This window comes from Talaromyces amestolkiae (assembly GCF_001896365.1).
Source record: "Talaromyces amestolkiae strain CIB chromosome Unknown scaffold12.1, whole genome shotgun sequence".
Taxonomy (NCBI): Eukaryota; Fungi; Ascomycota; class Eurotiomycetes; order Eurotiales; family Trichocomaceae; genus Talaromyces; species Talaromyces amestolkiae.
Window position 1 is genome coordinate 165007 of NW_024468048.1, and position 19120 is coordinate 184126.

Consider the following 19120-nt stretch of genomic DNA (forward strand, 5'->3'; position numbering starts at 1 on the left):
TTCGACCTCTGGACCTTTTGGCATTGAGCCGGCCAATCATGGCTGGTCGGCTGCTTTAACCGGCTTTTGACCATCTGCATAGGCATCGATTGCATTGATGCGTCGTTCTAGGCTTTCGGACAACAGGATTATGGTATGCATCTGACATCATCCGAAAAGCCTCGAATTCGACAGTCGAAAGACAATTACTCCTCTCACAGTATGAAATTCGTTCCAATGGAAATGCGCCCATGATCGCTTGCTTCTACCGAAACCCCAGTGGCCATTTTTTAGTACTAGAACTACTTTAGTCCAGTGGTACGACAAAGTGTCCCGCACCCCCCCATATCCGAAATTTCCACACCGCTATTTTTCTGCCGACAGAAACGCGTGGTATCGAGTATTAACTATTATAGAGGTGTCTAATTCATTACCATTTCAAGAAGGCGGTGAATTCTCGGGAAGCGCTCGGATAAGGGTGCGGACACTTTTGTCGTGGTACTGTGGGCCATGGCAAGCATCCGAGATTTCCCCGGATCTAGAGTCATCGAACGATCGATCTATAGTGGTTTGAGCGACAATTCAAAATACGAAAGATCATGTTTCCATCACATTACATTTCTAATTTCGCCATGATTATTCTAGTCTCTCTCACACCCGACGTTCTAGTTGACCAAATATGTAAACCTAATACATGTAGCTGGACATGATACATGTTGGCCTGTGGATCACCCACAACACCATCATCCTGTTAATAATGAAGTTTACATACTGTGTCGCATATAATCTTTGCTTTATCAGAACATTTTTGAATTTTTCCTTATTTTTTATCCCATCCGAGGGAGGCATTGAGCTTTTCGGAAGCTCTTGGGTACGAGAGGAAGCATCGTGAGCGACGTCTACTATCAGCTCAATTATTTATCGCTCTCAATCTCATGCTTCCATTGCTCCCTCGCCTGCTGCAAAAGACCTGCATCAACCAACATCTCCCAGCCAGTCAACGCCAAACCTTTTCCAACGATTAGAGCCTCATCGTGTGCAGTATCCGTTCCTGCAGCCTCAGCGAAAGATGGGTGGTGGGGATATACGCCCTCTGCGGCGCGAATGGAGAACATGCTGTGCATAGTTGGCACGACGTAGCTCACATTACCTACTCTAAGTTAGTCATTGGTGTATTTGTAGAGAGAAGGCAAAAGACGAACCAATATCTGATGAAGCAGTCATCACTTGGTCTAGTTTCTTCATGATGGTGCGGTCATATAGGCCCATGCTTTTTTGGTATCGCTCACAGAGGGTATCGTTTAATTTAATATCGGTATATAAACTGTCTCTGTTGTTACGAATTTTCGTCAGCATTTTTCATTCTCTAAGTATAGAAGAATACGGGAACATACTCATTCAGTTTAACTTGACATCCCGTCGCCAATGCCGCAGCTTCAATACAATTTCGCACGCGAGCTGTAAGCTTAGTCAGACCTTTCAAAGTCGGACTGCGCACTTGCCAGTACGCCTTTGTGAACGAAGGGATGACATTTGCAACTTTGGGCGTGTCCAGGAACGCGCAGTGAATACGTTCCTCGGGTAGAATCTGTTGTCGTAGCACGGCCACATTGTTGTATGCTGCAATCAGTGCGTCGAGGGCATTGATGCCCTCCCACGGATTACCGCCAGCGTGCGCATTCTTGCCAGTGAATTCGACCTGGATCTGCTTGCGGGCGTTGAAAAGTGTGCCTGCAACACCATCACCCATTAATGATGGGCCTCCGTGACTTCATTGACTCTATTAGTTGACACGTTACTAATTTCTGTAGGAATATAACTCACGCCATTAGCGAGATATCAACACCCTTATAAGCCCCGTTATCAATCAACTGGGCTTTCCCACCACCATTTTCTTCGGCCGGTGTTCCGAGAAGCTGTGTTCGTCCCGGAATACCAAACTTTTTCAGTGCAGCTGACAAACCCAAAAATGCAGCGATACTACTTGTGGCAATCAGATTATGGCCACAGGCGTGGCCAATATCTGGTAAAGCATCATATTCGGCATTGAAATTAATAAGAGGGCCTTCTTCGGCGCCACCGCTGCTGCTACGCGCTTCAAAAGCGGTGTCTAAGCCAAAGGCATGGCGAGTTACTTGGAAGCCTTGAGACTCGAGGAAGTTGCAGATTGTGTCGTGGGCGTGATGCTCTTTATATGCGAGCTCGGGGTTGGACCAGATCTGAAAACGTTGTCAGCTTCAATATCGAATTATTCACTGCCTTTTGGAGAAATACTTGTCTATTGACTTCTCGCAATTGCGCTTGGAGCTCTTCAATGGCAGCATCGACAACTGCCTTTACCTCATTGATGTCGATCTCGGTAGTTATCGCGGAAGGCATTTTGGCTAGGTAGTAGCTGATTTATCTTTCAAAGCCAGTTGATAACAATAATAGCAGGGGGCATCAAAGAAGATGGTATGATAACCTGCACAAAGCCATCTTATATAGATAAGCCTTGTCAAAACAACCGAGGCATCCTCGCCTAATACCCACTACCAAGTTATTCTTATCATCCCTGACAACACTTCCAAATCCACTACCCAATATACCGTATCTCTCCTCGTGACACTTGCCATACAGTCAACCCTACTATCACCAAACAAATGAAGCATTTCTCCAACAATTCCTCATAGATCTTATCTACCCCACGAAACGGCCAAGCGTCTAATTGCCGATGTGCATGAAAACTGCCGATAGACCAATGATACACATACAATTGCCGACGTAGTGGGGCCATAGCGGGGGGCAAGATAACGCTTCGATAAAGGAGATAAATGGGTAACGCTGATTGGCGTGAGTTTATCTGGAAAGAACTTTGTATAGACATGAAAGTTGAGATAGCCAGATACGAATGCCTTGGACATTCGGTAGTTGATCGTCTGAGGAGTATACTGATTATTGTATATATTTCATGATGGTATCCTTGCGATTATCGATTCCGTCTCCCATTAAACCGCTATTACTATATTCATGATTCGTATCCCCCTTTTTGTCTTGATAGAAACTTTCCGGGTGTGAAGTCAAATTCAACATGGAGAAGACACACGCCGAACAGTCTGCGACGAGGCAGATATCGGACCTCAAAGCCATGGTTGTTGATGACATGGGGAATACTGGCAGGGATATTGACCTAGGTCAGATCCTGGAGGTCGAAACCTCGCCACAGTTGGAACGAAAAATTCTGATGAAGATTGATTTCATGTCAGTTAGTGCTACTTGTTGATACAAGATCGGGTCTGCTAACAGGTCGTGTGAGCATAGTATGATCCCACTCATGGGCTTCTGTTATATGCTACAATATATGGACAAACTGGCTTTGAGTCAGGCTACTTTGTTTAATATTCGTGCCGACTTGGTATGGCAATCATTTTCTTCCCCCCTGAGTATGGACAAAACATATTCTAATTGCTTGTTGTTCTGATGTAGCACCTCCATGGAATGCAATATTCGTGGGCATCCGCTATATTTTATTTTGGCTACCTGGTCTGGAGTTGGCCGACATCGTACCTGATTGTCCGGTTGCCGTTGGGAAAATATCTGGCTGTTTCGGTGTATGTTCTCTCCGGCCATAGCTAATAAAAGTATGGAGATGGAATTAACGATTGATAGATTCATCTGGGGAGGTGTACTTATGTGCCATGCGGCATGCAAGAACTTCAGTGGCTTGATGGCTGCGAGATTCTTCCTTGGCGTTGGTGAAGCTGCCATTGCCCCAGGGTTTGCCTTGCTCACTGGTATGTTTTATAAGAGAGAAGAGCAGCCACTCAGGTATGTCTACCACCCACGTCATTCAGTTCTTGACACAGATTTAACAATAACGAACCACAGACAAGCAGCCTGGTGGATCGGAAACTGTATCGCAAACTCGATCGGTGGTGTCGTTGGCTTCGGAATTGGTCACATCCACTCGTCGAATCTTATGTCCTGGCAATTGATCTTTTTGATTCTCGGGGCGGTGACTTCGGCCTACGCCATCGTTCTTTATATGTTCCTTCCTGACTCCCCGGCCAATGCCTTGTTTTTGAAGAAGCACGAACGAGCAATCGCTATTCAACGGACGTTGGAAAACAAGACTGGTTTCTTGGATGAAGGAAAGTTTCATACAAAGCAAGTCTTGCTTGCGTTGAAAGATCCCCAAGCATGGTTCCTGGTCGCTTATACTTTCTGTGTGAATTTGTGTAATGGCGGAATCACCACCGTGAGTTGTATTTCCACGTTCGTTCTTCAGTGAATACAAAAATACTAATATACTTAGTTCTCCGCCATCATCGCCCAAGGCTTCGGCTACTCCACCTTCAAGACCCTCCTCATCTCTATGCCCTCCGGTGCCGCCCAACTCATCTTCCTCCTCATAACCTCCGGCATCGCGACCTACGTGAAATCAACACGTATCATCATGATGATCATCAACTGCCTCATCGCCATGGTCGGATACCTACTTGTCTATAAACTGAGTGAAGACGCCCGAGTCGCTAAAATGACCGGTCTCTGTCTCGGAGCAGTCTTTGCAGCTAATATCCCTCTGTCGCTCAGTTTGATTACTTCGAATGTGGGCGGTATGACGAAGAAGAGTACCGTTAGCGCGATGTTGTTTATTGCATATTGTATTGGCAATATAGTTGGACCACAGTTTTATTTGGCTTCTGAGGAGCCTACTTATGAGGTTCGTCCCCCTCTTTTCTCGTGCCGTGGAAGGAAAATGCTAATATTTGTAGACCGGTATGCGATCCGCTATTGCTGGTCAGTGTCTAGGTATTTGCTCGCTTATAGGTCTGTACGTCTATTATTCCTGGGAAAACAAGCGAAGGGACAGGGTGTATGGATCACCGGATTCAATGACAGTTGATCAGCAGCTGCAAATGGAACTCCTCAATGTGACCGATCGGGAAAATGAGAGCTTCCGCTATGTTCTGTAGATAGTTCAATTCTATAGTTCGTATATATAGGGCTTCGGTTGATCCCCGTGACCGACGGAGAGCATGAATGAATTGAACTCCTAGACAATGACTTGCGATTCGTCAATTATCATATTTCCACCCTTGAATCGTACTTGGATACGTGATAATTCGGTATCACGACTTTTTTATTTAACATTCGTCACCTAAACATATCATTGTCTAGGGGGAAGGAATTCTGAAATCTCAATTTCTATGGTGGCCGTGCGACGAAGATGATGCAGATTCACAATGCGAGGGAGCTCAGAAGATTTTGTGTTATCACGGCGAGCTCAGAACAAGGTTAAAGTAAGCTGATTTATCTACTCCGTTCTCAAATGAGGAGGGATTCTCCTAATACGATTTTTGAGTGAGGAAATAGTAAGGTCTTCTCTGATTGCCCAGCTACACTCGACGTGATTCTATGTCCTGGGTTGCTCTACAAATAGCCAACGATTGCTGGAAAGTCCCTTCTCTATTTGTTTGAATAAATTACGACAACGGACAGGAATTTTTCTTCCTCATATCGAACAATAAACCATCGCGACGGATGACGATTATACCTAAATCTTACCTGACTATTCGTGGGTTGGAGCTAACAGCTCACTCTTGTCGGTCAACAGAAAATTGAGGATAACAAAATTTTACGTCGAAGGCTCGGCCATGGTTTTGCGGCGTGGGCTAATGAGAACCATGGGTATTGTGTCACATTAGTTTACCGAGACCACTATCTCACGGATAGCCCAACACCCCAGTAGCAGTATCGCGGCCTCCGTCAAGTCTTCCGGGTCTCCTGCAGTTGGATATTATGATCCTAAAACTGCGCACAGGATGCTACTGAACCAGACCATTGAGGATATCACACTAGCCGACTTTCGACATCTCATTGATCTCGTACTAGTCTACGGCACGGTGACTACTCACCGGCCTGGATTAGATCCTTCGTCGCTACCTTCTCCTGTTGCACTCGCTCCACTGCCTGCTTCAGCAACCGCTGCAGCACCTACTAATACAACCAACGAAACGCGATTTTCCCCTTCCTCGAAGAACGAAGCCATACGCGGTAGAAAGATCTTCTGCAACGGCGAGCGCAAGCTCCATGGACAAAATTAGTTCGCTCGCTTCGACATCAAACCGGAAAAGCAAGCTTCTCTCGGCAAATGTCATGTTTCGCCCATCTCCAAACGTCAAGGTATGCCTTGGATACTATGGCAAGACCCAGAAGCCCGGTATACCACCAGATCGCTAGGCTCATGAGATTTTACGTTTACTATGTTCCTCTTGTCAAATATCGACATCGCCAGCCAAGATTGGGCCTCGACGCCTGCGTACTGGTAAATACGGGTCGGATCTGTGTTGGTTCCATATGAAGATGGCAAAGATTTCAATACGGAGGACTTGGCGATAACGTCAAATTTCTATCAGCAAACAATGCAAAATCGGCTTCAATCGGCGATAGAATTAGGTCCTGGGCCGAATTGAAGGCAGAAGCTCAAAACTCTTGAGTATATAACCGGGCTAATATGCAGAAGGAATACAAGGGACAACTTGTATTTTCGTATACTCTGTCACTTGCACATAATTGAAGTACTGTAACAGACCCGAGCCCCACGAGATGAAACGAAATCCCGATCTCGACATGGATTAGTGTTCACTGCTTATATGGTCGTGTGAAATGCTAGTAAATATGATCGACAAAGGATTACCAAACACACGACATCTTATCAATGTTTCAGTCCCCAGAAGTAAGCAAGGTGGACTGACTGAGGAAAAGTGGAAGTGTTCAACTCCAAGTTCCAATCCTTCCCACGAACATTGTTTCGTATGAAAATGGTGAGATAGCGATGCTCGGACGAAAGCTCATCACGGTCCTCGATGAACCAACCGGATTTCGCTGTTGAACTAGAGTAACATGTTCTGGGTCTAACGCATAGGATCACGAGCTTGCCCCTTTTTATTTCGGACATAGAAGACAACAACCTGGTTATCCGGACGTTGACTAGTTATTATCCCGCTGACGTCCCCCACACTGGTAGTTGAAGCCATCACGTCAACTCCCGCTAACTCCGTTGTATACACACGTCACGTCTTGTAAAAAAAGCCATACATCCGGCTCTAGAAAACCCCACATCTTGGAGTGCAGCGAAGCGTAAAGTTTAATTTATCATAATTGATGTACAGTTCTTTCTACTACTTACTATATCCGTTCTACCTCCGAGCACTTCTTTCGGTGTTAAGACGGACTCAACTTCATAATGCATGGAAAATAATCTGCGCGGTTTCCTGAAAAACTTCTTGAAAGAAGACTCTTCTCCCGGATTTCAATTAGAAAGTGGGTGTCAGTCTTCTATAGGTATTACTTGAGGACGTACGTAGATTCACCAGACGCTTCTGAGCACTAAATCCATGCCCTAGCATAGTCCCCGCTAACACCGCTCCGTATTCGTCACGCAGACTGTACTCTTGCGCTTCTAATGGAGCTACAGATATATCGTCAAGGCATTTAATTTACATTATATCCGGTACTGGGAAGGGTAGTGGCACGAATACCTAGACATATAAAGCCTCAGGCATGGACGCCTCTTCTGTGTTTGCCAACACATTCAAGATACATGTATTCAGGACCTTGCGAATCAAGAGCTAGATACAATGTCGTCCGCAGAAAAACCTAAGCCTCAATACCTCGCAGGCAAAGTCGCCATAGTTACTGGGGGATCTCGAGGTATCGGAGCTGGTATAGCCATAGAGCTAGCACAGAGAGGTGCCAAGGTATATTGCTCTTTTCCTCTCAATGTAAAAGCCGACAAGACTCATATATGATATAGGTAGCAATAACATACAGCCAGCCGAAAAGCGACGCCAAAGCACAAGAAGTCGTCAACCAAATCAAAGCCCTCGGAAACAGTAGCACAGCCATCGCAATCCGAAAAGATCTCAGCGACGTGTCCGCACCCAAATTTATCGTGGCAGAAACCATTCGTCAATTTGGTTCGGATATTGACATTCTTGTGAACAATGCCGGGGTCGAACGGATGGGGTCTGTAATCGATACAGCTGCCGAAGACTTTGACTTTGTCTACAACGTGAATGTTCGCGCTCCTTTGCTCATGCTCAAGGAAGTTATACCGTATCTCCGATCACCGGGACGTATTATCAACATTGGTTCCATTGGGGGCCGTCAAGGGTTCCCTGGTATGTCTGTATACTGCTCTTCGAAGACTGCGATTGAAGGAATGACGCGCTGCTGGGCATGGGAATTGGGAGGCGCGAAACATACCGTGAATGCGGTCAATCCGGGACCTGTGCCTAGTGATATGCTACAGAGTCTGCCGCTGGAGGTTATTGAGAAACAAAAAGCAAATACGCCGGTCGAAAATAGGGTTGGGTCTTTGGATGACATTGCGCAGATCGTTGCTTGGTTGGCGAGTGAGGAGAGTAGATGGGTTACTGGGCAGGTCATTGCTGCTAGTGGAGGGTGTGCTATGTACTGATTGTCTATTTGGCATACAGTTAAAGCTTGAAGTAGATAGTTTGTGTATCTGTGTATCTATTTACTGGAGACCTAGTCATAGGAGTAGAGAATATACATATCTTCGACCACCGCCCGTGCAAATCAATCTACAGCTTCTCCAGAACAATAACTGAATACCCCCTCTTCGCATCATAGGTATGCGCATGGCTTATCTTCAAACCGGCCTTCGCCACAAGCCTATTCCATGCTCGTCTAGTCCTCTCCGCGCCCGCAAAAACAACCATCATGGACAAATCCGCCATCGTCGCTTGCCAGTGCGCACCCGTATCCGGAAGCACAACCTCATCCAACAATATCCTCGAATCGTCGGCAAATACATCAACTAACTGTCTCAGAATCTTCACGCATTCATTTTCCGGCCAGTCATGCATAATACGGCGCATGTAATAAAATTTTGCGCCGTGGCAGACTTGCGGTTTGAAAAAGTCTTGTGCTATGTATGAGATTCCTTCTTTGCGGGGAGCCTTTTCGACGGCTTCAGGGAGGTCTTCGAGGGTTAATCTGCCGTGGAGAGAAGGATATTTCTGGAGGAGTTGGACGCATTGGTGGCCGTGGCCACCGCCGACGTCGACTAGAAACTGTCTCTTAGGTGTGGAGGGCTGTGTAGACAGGGCATTGACTTCATCTTGGAAAATGTTAAAACCCTCAACCCAGTTGGTTGACTCAAATGCGGTCATGACGACTTGTAGAGAGCCAAACATCTCGGGGCTTTGAGATATGTAGTCGAATGCTTTGAGGTTCGTGTTGAAGGCTTTTTGGAAAGGGGTGTTGGAGCTGTCGTTAACATTTTTGTAGCCTATTTCTTTGAGGAATGCTGGGGCAGCGTTGATTGCAGGATTCATGTTGCCGACTCTGAGAAAGTTATTACCTGTCTCCTCCAGAATTCACTTAAAGTATAGATTAAAAAAAATACTCACCCATGAGTCAAAGAAGCTTCCAGCACAGGATTGGCTAGCATATGCGTAAACTTGTTGGCGGTATATTCATCCAGGCCAACCTCCTGGATATAATTTATAGAAGCAAGATACCGAAGAAGCCGTTCTGGGAGAAATTTTAGCATCGACCTACCGAATATGGCAGATCACAGTACAAATCACTCACCTAGCAATTCGGCATCAGCCCCTGTCTCACCAACAAGTTGATCAACTGTCCGTGAAGATGCGGGCTGCAACTCGGCCAACTTTCGAAAGACACCGATGTCTGCACCGACTTTGGCCATGGGCATTTGAATTGCCTGAATTGTGTTCAAACATGACATTAATGAATGGCAAACTTTAACAGCTTGAATGTAACATACCGCTCCATACGTGTTATAGAGGACATCCATTGGATCTCGAAGCTCCAAGATAAGATTCTCCAGGATATCCAGCATCCTGTCTTTGGCTGTCGCATCAGCCTTGCCGACAACTTCTTTGATCTGCAATACGACACTATCCATGTTGATGTGCCTGATAATCAAACCGCGTACCGGTGTATGACGAAGGGGTGGAAGATACTTAGGTATATGCTGATATACAACAAATGAAAGATCTTGGAGACTACTGTTTGCTATTTTCTGAAGAATTTGAAGCTTGAACACGATCAAGATTCTGCTGGGATTCTTCTGGAATTCTGCTCTACTTATACTTATTGCTGGAGCCATTTTGAGCCGGAGATCCGCGGACTACACGCACTATGATTGGTCAATCTGAACTCATCAAGGCAACGTTGAATATCTTCAACTCGCACTCGCTGCGCTATTTGAGGAGTCATGAACATAAATTATTTTAGAGAGAACAGTCCCTTTGAGTATTATTGGCCTCGCTAAACGCTATTTGCTGCCTTGAATGATTGCGTACCTTTGCTCATAAATTGAAGTGACAAGGGTTATCGAGTCTGATTGGTCAAAATGTCCGCGGACTTTACGCACTCTGATTGGATTAAACTTCGTATCTCATCAGCTCGTAAATTCTAAGTCATAAAACATTTATTTTCCGTTCTCACCATTTTACTGAGATTCATCAGACACAGAGTGTATCATGGGTAAACCCAGTATTACCCCCAGATCAGACCGAAGACGACCCGTCAGCTGCCACTTCTGCCGTTCGAGAAAACTGCGCTGTGACCGCAAGTCGCCGTGTACAAACTGTCAAACCCGAGACGTACAATGCACCTTGTATCCTACAAGCTCCGTGGAACTTCCGGGCAGTCGGCCTACTGCACAGGCACTCGTACCGAATGGATCTAATGCAGAGCTTACGGCTCGTCTTCTACGGCTTGAAGAGATTGTGCTGAAGCACAGTGATCCTGTCATCACTGCTCGTGCTCCACCCGCACATCGACCATGGCAGAATTCAGCACTAACGACGTTTATTCCGCCGGCTACTGAGGGTCTTCCGTCTAGAATTGAGGCGGATATTCTCAAGAAGGTTTCGTTCAATGAAAATTGGTTTGTACGTTCATTCCTTCATTCGTACTCTCTGATGAACTTACTAATGATCGGGGAATAGGCATCGATATCTCCCATCAACGTCTGCTTTAGAATATGTTCCATCAAGCACATTCCACAATCGCCGACTTATCTCTGGCCTAGCTCAGGGCGATCAGCCTCGTTTCAAGAGCCGGTTAGATGTGTATGGCTGCCCTTGCGCGAAGAAGCCAGGAAACTATTCAACAAATACGTGCGAGACGTAACATTTATTCACCATGTAATCCACACACCTACCACACGCTCCCTTATAGATGATATCTACGACAAACTTGCCCAAGACCAACCCGTATCGCCTGGCCAAGTGGCACTACTCATGAGTATGTTCGGAAGTGCTTCGTACGCCTGGACCTTTCATGACATGGAGGAAGCTATGTATCCAAATGTTGAATTAGCTCATTCCCAGTCGACCATGTGGGTAAGAGCTTGTCTCGATTTGCTAGACCATTGTCGTCGGTCTTCAATTCGGTCCTTTGAGGCTGTACAGGCAATAGTTATTGCGTTCTTCATGTTAGTAAATTTAGAAGGTATGACCCTACGATATACGTCTATGGTTAGTCAAGCTATTTGTATGGCGCGAGAGGTTGGTCTTCATCGTTTGGATCATCCGAATTATGCTACGAGTGATCATGCCCCTAAAGTAGGGACTATAACGGAGGAAATAGGGAGAAGGATATGGTGGTATCTATGTGCAACCGATTGGTAGGCCTTTATTTCTCATTTTTTTTGATGCTTTTTTGTTGATGTGGAACTTTCTCAAGGATGCTATCCCGCTACGCCGGTCCCCAAGAAGGAGCATACTCCATTCATTTGCGACATATGGCTACACGCAGACCATGGAATGTGAACGACGAGGACCTCTACGACGGGATGAAAAATATCGACAAACCTCTATCCGAACCAACGGAAATGTCATACTTTCTACAGCGCATTCGCCTCGGTGAAATGTGTCGCGAACTAGTCGATCGAATGCCCCTTGGCGCCACAGCACGCGACACATCAGATCATGCCGAGATCATTGCAGTCGATGCCCAGTTTCTGAAATTTTTAGCAGAAATTCCACCCTTTTTCAAGCTCGAAGCCGCAGAAGCCCCGTCTCAGCCACCGCTCACAGCCGGCATTATTGTGCAAAGATACATCATCCACTCATTGGTTCATTCTCATCGATGCAAACTACATCTTCCGTATCTAGCAAAAGCCTCATCCAATTCTCAATACAATTACTCAAGAGAATCCTGTCTAGAAGCTGCTCGGCAAACCATACGAACCGAAAAACTACTTGAGCGCGAATCAGTGCGATTTGTGCATGCACGGTTTCGAATCTCTGGCGTTCTGCAGGCTGTGTATATAGCCAGTATTGCGTTTCTGCTGGACATGTGCTTCCACAATGACCGCGGGCAGTGTGATCCCAAACGAAAGGCTGAGTTGATAGAGGCATGTGGCATTCTTGAAGAAGCGAGAACTCATTCACCATTTACGGCAAATCTTCTCGAGTCATTGGATAGCATTGTGCAGAAGTACAGGCTGTCGCTTCCTCGATTTTCGAATTCGAAGCCTGGTAATACATCGACAACAGTCGTGGAGAATTTTGGTCTTGCTGAGAATCCCATTGACCTTCCGGCTCACGCTAGTAATCCGGATATGACTACGTTTGATTGGGATACGTTCGATGCCATGGACGTTGATAATCTGGATTGGAACAGTTTGCTGAGTGAACTTGACTCGCAGTTTCTCGCCACTGCTTTCCCGGGCGTTTAATGCAGTCGGTATATTGCGATGCTTGATTCCTATATAACAATATATACCCAACCTGTCGATTATAGTTTGCTCCCATCTCTGTGCTAATGCAGTTAGTGACATGTGAGGTTAGACAAAACGAAGAGACTTCGAAATTGTCAAATTCTCCCCCAACTGTTGCGCAGTAGCTCCTAGATGGTTCGCTCAAACAGAGTCACTCCATAACACCATTCCCCGAACCGCCTACTCGGAAGCGAAAAGATGATGCGAATAGATCATCCTGATGACGAAAGAAGAAGCCTTGATGTGGTAGAGATGTTGCTAGGAAGGCATTCTAAGCATAAATAAAAACAATTGGTTGGTGGGCATCCGATTTGTCAGCCTTAGCGAAGAAGCGGACCACAGTATATATATGCTGTTATTCAATATCTTTGGATTGGATATCTTTTTCAGGAAAATTAAGTGAGAGACGAAGTTGTAAAGTAGGGAGTTGTCGTGTACGCGCTAGGTGTAATAGTAATCCCAATTCGCACGCAGTACGAATCAACAGCGTACACCTACGGCGTAGGGTGATTCGTAGGAGGGCTATTCAGACAGTTTCTTCCACACATTCTGCAGGTTATATATTCCAGAATCTAAGTATACCACACTGCGTTGGCAGGTGCTGAATCCAAGTCCACGTGTGCAGCAGCAAAGGCTGACGTTGATGTCTTGTTTGACTCAATCTTCCAGACTTCGATGAAATTGGAAGAAGTATCAGTTGTAGCAAAATGTTCCTCACTGAAACTAGCTGGAGAGACAGCATTTGCTTGTCCTCCGGTGCCAGTGGTGGGTAGCACAAACAGCTGTGAAGTAATGTTTCCTGCAAGAGGATCCAGAGCAAAAGCTGTAACATAGCCAGGTGTCGTTCCAAGTGACCTTGTGCTACAAATAAGATATCTGGGAGGCAAGCTTTTTTCTCCCGGAATTGAGAACGCAACCTCATCGCCATAATACGAAGAATAGTTGGAAAAGGCTGCCAAATTTCGGTTCATTAGATGTGTAGAAAGAATGAGCGACACAGAGATCAGCTTACATGATGGTATAAGAGAGTAAGTTACATTGGTATTAACCAACCTCCCCGTGGATTTATTCCGAGTGTAAATAGCTAACTCATTCGATTTTTCGTATACGACATAGACGAATAAGCCAGCTGGATGCACAGCTATGTGTCTTGGATCAGAACCATCAGGCGCAGAAATTCGTTGCACTTCCTTGATAACCGCGGATGGCTGATTGTAGGAATGGACCCAGACCGCATTACCCGTATCATCAGCTGAGTAGATGAAATCGGCCTGAGGGCTCAGCGCTAGACCATGCACGCCGGCACGGTTATCGTAGGTGATGTTTGCAAATGATGACTGTAAGCTTCCAGCAGCATCCACAGAGATAGCAAGAGCAGAACAGCCTAGATTGAAAGGGGCTCCAAAAACGGCATGTGGTTCTTTTATGGCGGCAACGATGTAGTTTGCGTTCGAACCTAATGTGGAAAATCAGCACATTTGTATACAGACTAGAGTCATGTTGGAATGTCTTGCGACATACAATTTGAGGGCAGGCTAGCACTGCTCTGGTAATCGAGCTCAAGCCCTGACGTGATACTATAGCTCTGAAAGTAACCAGGGGCTCCCACATATAGATTCTCTTTGCTCTCCTATGTAATCTCATTAGCACCATACGGTCAAAATTGATATGTATCAAAATTACATCAAGGGAAATCCATTTTGAGGAGTTGGCATTGATAGTGATATCGTTAATAAGATTCAGTGACAACTTCGCGTCGTCAAACTCGAGGGCAGCTATGCTCGTTCCACTAAAGAAGCCCGAGAGCAGATAATGGGTATCTGCTGTAGTGAATCCAGCATAGGCGGCTACAAAAATCACTAAGAATTTGCCCATCATCAGATATTGAGATTCTTATTAGATTTTTAAATCTAAAACTGTAGATGTTGCGGAATAAACTCGACCCCATTGTTCATTATATACTGTAGTTTCACTCAGTTGCCACCGATCATTGTCCATTCCGCGTCTGAGAATGGACTTGGACTGGCCAGATTGAATCAATTAATATGAACTCACGTCTCTTCTTGCGTAATTCATGACGAACGAATGGGAACAGGCACGTTACTATGGAGTAGTTGGTGTACAGTATTCCTCTGGACTCTGGTAAGGACAAAGTAGTAAGGACTACCGGTAAAGCACTCGGATATTACCAGTCTGCTATTCTGCACGGCAGTTTTATGGCCCGTCGAATCTTGTGCGGTCCGGCTCGTTCATCGTCAAGCAATTTAAGCTGCCTCAAGATAAGCTACGACGTACGTACCATAAACTAATCTAATCTCCGGAGTACTCAGAAGCTGAAAAGTGGGAGTATCTATGACGCGAGCAATTGGACGGATTTAAGGACCAACACTAATGCATACTAAAATTCACCAAGAGAGGCGGTATTAATCTTGAAATCCAACTAACCATATTACGGCATGTTTTAGCCTAAACCTTTATATCAATTACGTTTTTACTTAGTCCTCAAGGTTCTCTTTTGAGTATTTGCTACTACCACCGAGCTCTACAATAGGGGGAATCACTCCAAAGGCTTCGTCACGGGACCCCCCCCCTCCCCCCGGCCCCCACTCCTGCCTACTGCGTTGGGGCGCCATTTCTACCCCGCCGGCGAGGTATCGGAAGCACGCTGGAGCGTCATCCATTTGCAGGGCTAGCTCATTCGGCCCGTAAGTTGTCACACACGTGTAAACACCCGTTCCCGTACAAGCGCCCGTACCTCTAGCTCACTCGGCCCGAAGTTGTCACACACGTATAAACACCCGGTCCCGTACAAGCGCCCGTACCTCTAGCTCACGACTTGGCTTGCAAATTGACTCGCGAACTCGCCCAAGAGCGCGTAAACGGATTCGCAGATTGGCTCACACATTATCTCGCGAATCGGCGCATGAATTGGGTTATAAAATAGCCCATAAATCGGCTCATTAATAAGATATAGAAATGTAAATATCTATATGCGCTATATTATAATAAGCCTTTAGCCAATACAGCGTGGCGTACATATAAAATGTCTCAAAACAACTTACTAGTCGATTGCGAATTTTGTCACGCCTACCAGGTACAACCTACGGTTGACAATAGTACGTTTTTTATTTTACTGTCAAGCAGGGATTGTGTTATAGTGCCGTACTTTTTAAGCCAATGACTTGCTATTGATATCCTTCATATCATAGAGACTTTACTTATTAGAGTAGGCCCTCCTGGTAAAGTTCTGTACGCAGTTTTATATGGCTTGTATTTACGCCAGGGTAAAAACGTACTATGGAAATCACCAGGATCTTCGTAGGCCACGGGTGGATACAAGCTTTAGATTCCACGTACCACAGGTCGAGATTTAGTAATTGGTTTCTTCAAACTAGTCTTGAAAGTACTACCTACTCTATTCTACTGTGTATAGCGTCATCTATAAATCTTCTTCAGACTTTCAGTGTACACTGGACGGATGCATTTTTCGGCAGTTGCTGAAATCCGAGCACTAAACGTTAGAGAGGTCAAGCGGATATATGAATTGAACCACGGCGCTGCTGAAACGACAGGATGATTTTTCACATCATCTAGAAAATAATCTCAAAACCTATCTAGCCTTCTCAATCTGCCTACAAAGGAGTGTCTCAAAACGATCCCACAATGAAATTATTCGATTCCCTTACTCTGTTCCTCGTGAGCAGTGCAGTCTCAGCGCATCCTGGCGGCGACGCCAGCGAAAAATTGCGGGAAGCCCGTAGGGCACTCGCCACGGGAGTTTCAAACCTGGACCACTGTCACGCAAAGATGGCAGCCCGCGGAATTCATGCCAGCGCTGTAGAACGTCGTTCTGGCCTGGCATCCAGTCTGTCCAAAAGGGATCTCGGCTGTGAGTACCTTTGTTTACTCACTTAGAATATCTGCTGTATTTAAGGGCAAATACTAATTATGCAGCGCTTGGACGGCGAGGTTATGACCCTGTTTGGGTGGATCACGAGGCAAACTTGAGTTTGTCCCCTGCAACGAGCTTGTACGAGATTTTTGCCGGCAAGCACTCTGCTGTGCTCTTTCCTGAAGAAGAAGAAGGCCCTTATTGTAAGTAGATATGAGCAGTGCCTTGTCGCCTTCCCTGCTGGGCAGAATTTTGTTTACTGACGCTAATTTAGATATCGAGGGCGAATATATTCGTTCTAAGCTCATCGAAGACCAGGAAGGAGTGCCTCTTACCGTGGATCTGCAATTCATTGATGTCGAGACTTGCGACCCGGTCCGGGGTGCCGTCATAGAAATCTGGAGTATGCAAAACCCCTTTTCTGTTCCCTGTTGTTTCATAGACAAGATTGCGTATGAAGAAGATTTCTGTTAGCTAACAGTCTCATTTCCAGGTTGCAATTCAACCGGAGTCTACTCGGGAGTTGTTGAAGCTGGCAATGGCAATGGCACCGGTGATCCAGCCAATATCAATGCCACCTACCTACGTGGCGCACAGATTACCGACAATATTGGTGCCGTCCAATTCACGACACTCTTCCCAGGCCACTATTATCCCCGCACTATCCATGTCCATGTGAATGTGCACCTCAACCCGGAGACGTTTCCTAACGGTACAGTTCGTGGAGACACCTCCGCGCATGTCGGCCAGCTATACTTTGACCAGAATCTCATTGCAGCTGTTGAAGGGCAATATCCCTACACTACCAACACTGCCCAATTCACATACAATAAGGATGATTGGATTGTTGCCATGGATGCTGCCCGTGGCTGGCAGGCAGACCCTTTCTTTGAGTACATCAAGCTTGGCGATGACATTCAGGATGGTGTGTTGGCTTGGATTAGTATGGGAGTGAACATGAGCTACACACGGGTGGTATCGTCACCTGCCACCCTGTACGCTGATGGCGGAGTACAGAAATCCAATGTCTCGGCTGAGGATGGCATACCGGAGTTTTTGAGTTCGCTCAACGCCGTGGAGAGGTCGTCGTTTTTTGCGAACGTTGCCACCGAGACGGCAACTGCAACTCCTACTCAGACCTTTCCGGTAACTGCGACAGCCACCCCTTGGCTTTAATTCTGACCAAAACCACAACCCTTGCTCCTAGGAGACAAACACAAGGAATTATGCGGGCATGCCTTAGGATTGAAGCATATCAGTGATATAGTACGACACATTAATGGTATGCTATAGCAGAGCAGTGATATGATATTTCAGATCGGCGCTTTGAAACAACGTATCAGGGACCATGTTCTCAACATTTCTATAAGGGCACACTCATTTAGCATGTATTTAGTTTTATTCTATCGCCTTGCATTTTATCTCTATGTCCTTTTCAGGTATTTCCTTGCCCTCAAGGAACAGGGTCTTTGTGATTTTGGATATGAGAGGTGGTTATCATTCCGGAGATTATGCTTGGATAAAATCTATGATAGAATGTGGAACAAGCAGTACCAATCTCACCAATTTTGAGCTTACAGTCCATCTTTTGAGAAAGTAGCGAGGTAGGATGGCTTTACACGTGATTGATCAGACTTAATTTTGCTATGTAAATAACCTTAAGTTCGGTCGAGATACTTTGCTCTTTAATACAGTAGTTTGCACCTTCAGAGTAACAACAAACACTCTCTTCTCTTTCTTCTGAAACAGTGCCAAGAAGTCACCATAGCAAATGGAGAATAGTGTAGGAATAATACTGGAAGACGCGCGCATTGCGCGCTGTTAGCCCTGAAACGATGAAGTAGATGGTAATGAGGAATTGCTGATTGGTTAAGAAAGCATAATTATATATAAGCCTGGAGAAATTGGGCACTTAGAAGTGTAAATGTAGAGTGGATAATGAGTAATCGGGTATGCTATATACATGTATCTGTATAAGTGGTAGAAGAGTCATAGTGGGGTTATCTAGATTAGGTAAGTATGTCGGTGTAGGAGGGTTTTTGTAGTCTTTGAGAATGTTGTTTGGGTGTAGGAGAGGTTGTATGAGGAGGTGAGCTGGCTCCATTTGCTGTTTTAGGCTATGTTATAGTGTTTTTATTAAGCTATATTTCTATGATTTATTCTTTTTATTATTTTCTTAGAAGAGAGCATGAATTTTGAATGGATGAGGTGAGGTCAAGGATGTCTTCTTTGATAAAGAAGTGGATTTAGAAGGAGTGCTGGGACTGGTATACTCTATCTAATAGTTGGATTGTTTTCACTTTTCTGGAGTCGAAGATGGACTTGGTGCTATGGATATAGCTCATGTTGGTAGGAGGTGTATGTTGTTTGCTATTATTGTTAGTTGCTGATTTTCTTTGGTTTTGTTCAAGACATGTCCTGATATGAATATTGGAATGTTTAATGCGAGACAGGGGAAGTTGATCTAGTGAAGTCTG

General features: G+C 45.4%; 8 protein-coding genes across 8 annotated transcripts; 5 read left to right on the forward strand and 3 right to left on the reverse strand.

Annotated features, from left to right (window-relative positions):
- Nucleotides 1–893: 893 nt before the first annotated feature.
- Nucleotides 894–2358, reverse strand: BHQ10_006379 (uncharacterized protein; the record flags this gene model as incomplete). Its single annotated transcript, XM_040878958.1, has 5 exons — nucleotides 894–1129; nucleotides 1182–1303; nucleotides 1374–1748; nucleotides 1804–2198; nucleotides 2266–2358. 5 exons carry the CDS (start codon nucleotides 2356–2358, stop codon nucleotides 894–896), a joined length of 1221 nt encoding a protein of 406 aa, XP_040734883.1.
- A 691-nt stretch (nucleotides 2359–3049) lies between these two features.
- Nucleotides 3050–6065, forward strand: BHQ10_006380 (uncharacterized protein; the record flags this gene model as incomplete). Its single annotated transcript, XM_040878960.1, has 8 exons — nucleotides 3050–3219; nucleotides 3280–3373; nucleotides 3445–3569; nucleotides 3628–3786; nucleotides 3847–4216; nucleotides 4274–4681; nucleotides 4734–4770; nucleotides 5695–6065. The coding sequence occupies 8 exons, from the start codon at nucleotides 3050–3052 to the stop codon at nucleotides 6063–6065; spliced, it is 1734 nt and encodes a 577-aa protein (XP_040734884.1).
- A 1536-nt stretch (nucleotides 6066–7601) lies between these two features.
- BHQ10_006381 (uncharacterized protein) lies at nucleotides 7602–8443 on the forward strand (the record flags this gene model as incomplete). Its single annotated transcript, XM_040878961.1, has 2 exons — nucleotides 7602–7721; nucleotides 7778–8443. The coding sequence occupies 2 exons, from the start codon at nucleotides 7602–7604 to the stop codon at nucleotides 8441–8443; spliced, it is 786 nt and encodes a 261-aa protein (XP_040734885.1).
- A 127-nt stretch (nucleotides 8444–8570) lies between these two features.
- BHQ10_006382 (uncharacterized protein) lies at nucleotides 8571–9922 on the reverse strand (the record flags this gene model as incomplete). The annotated part of the gene is made up of 4 exons (XM_040878962.1): nucleotides 8571–9336; nucleotides 9402–9525; nucleotides 9586–9718; nucleotides 9782–9922. 4 exons carry the CDS (start codon nucleotides 9920–9922, stop codon nucleotides 8571–8573), a joined length of 1164 nt encoding a protein of 387 aa, XP_040734886.1.
- A 580-nt stretch (nucleotides 9923–10502) lies between these two features.
- On the forward strand, nucleotides 10503–11157 carry BHQ10_006383 (uncharacterized protein; the record flags this gene model as incomplete). The annotated part of the gene is made up of 2 exons (XM_040878963.1): nucleotides 10503–10912; nucleotides 10974–11157. 2 exons carry the CDS (start codon nucleotides 10503–10505, stop codon nucleotides 11155–11157), a joined length of 594 nt encoding a protein of 197 aa, XP_040734887.1.
- A 613-nt stretch (nucleotides 11158–11770) lies between these two features.
- Nucleotides 11771–12709, forward strand: BHQ10_006384 (uncharacterized protein; the record flags this gene model as incomplete). The annotated part of the gene is made up of 1 exon (XM_040878964.1): nucleotides 11771–12709. One exon carries the CDS (start codon nucleotides 11771–11773, stop codon nucleotides 12707–12709), a length of 939 nt encoding a protein of 312 aa, XP_040734888.1.
- A 614-nt stretch (nucleotides 12710–13323) lies between these two features.
- On the reverse strand, nucleotides 13324–14629 carry BHQ10_006385 (uncharacterized protein; the record flags this gene model as incomplete). The annotated part of the gene is made up of 4 exons (XM_040878965.1): nucleotides 13324–13703; nucleotides 13764–14207; nucleotides 14273–14381; nucleotides 14435–14629. 4 exons carry the CDS (start codon nucleotides 14627–14629, stop codon nucleotides 13324–13326), a joined length of 1128 nt encoding a protein of 375 aa, XP_040734889.1.
- A 1785-nt stretch (nucleotides 14630–16414) lies between these two features.
- BHQ10_006386 (uncharacterized protein) lies at nucleotides 16415–17819 on the forward strand (the record flags this gene model as incomplete). The annotated part of the gene is made up of 4 exons (XM_040878966.1): nucleotides 16415–16640; nucleotides 16706–16846; nucleotides 16918–17046; nucleotides 17137–17819. 4 exons carry the CDS (start codon nucleotides 16415–16417, stop codon nucleotides 17817–17819), a joined length of 1179 nt encoding a protein of 392 aa, XP_040734890.1.
- Nucleotides 17820–19120: the final 1301 nt, after the last annotated feature.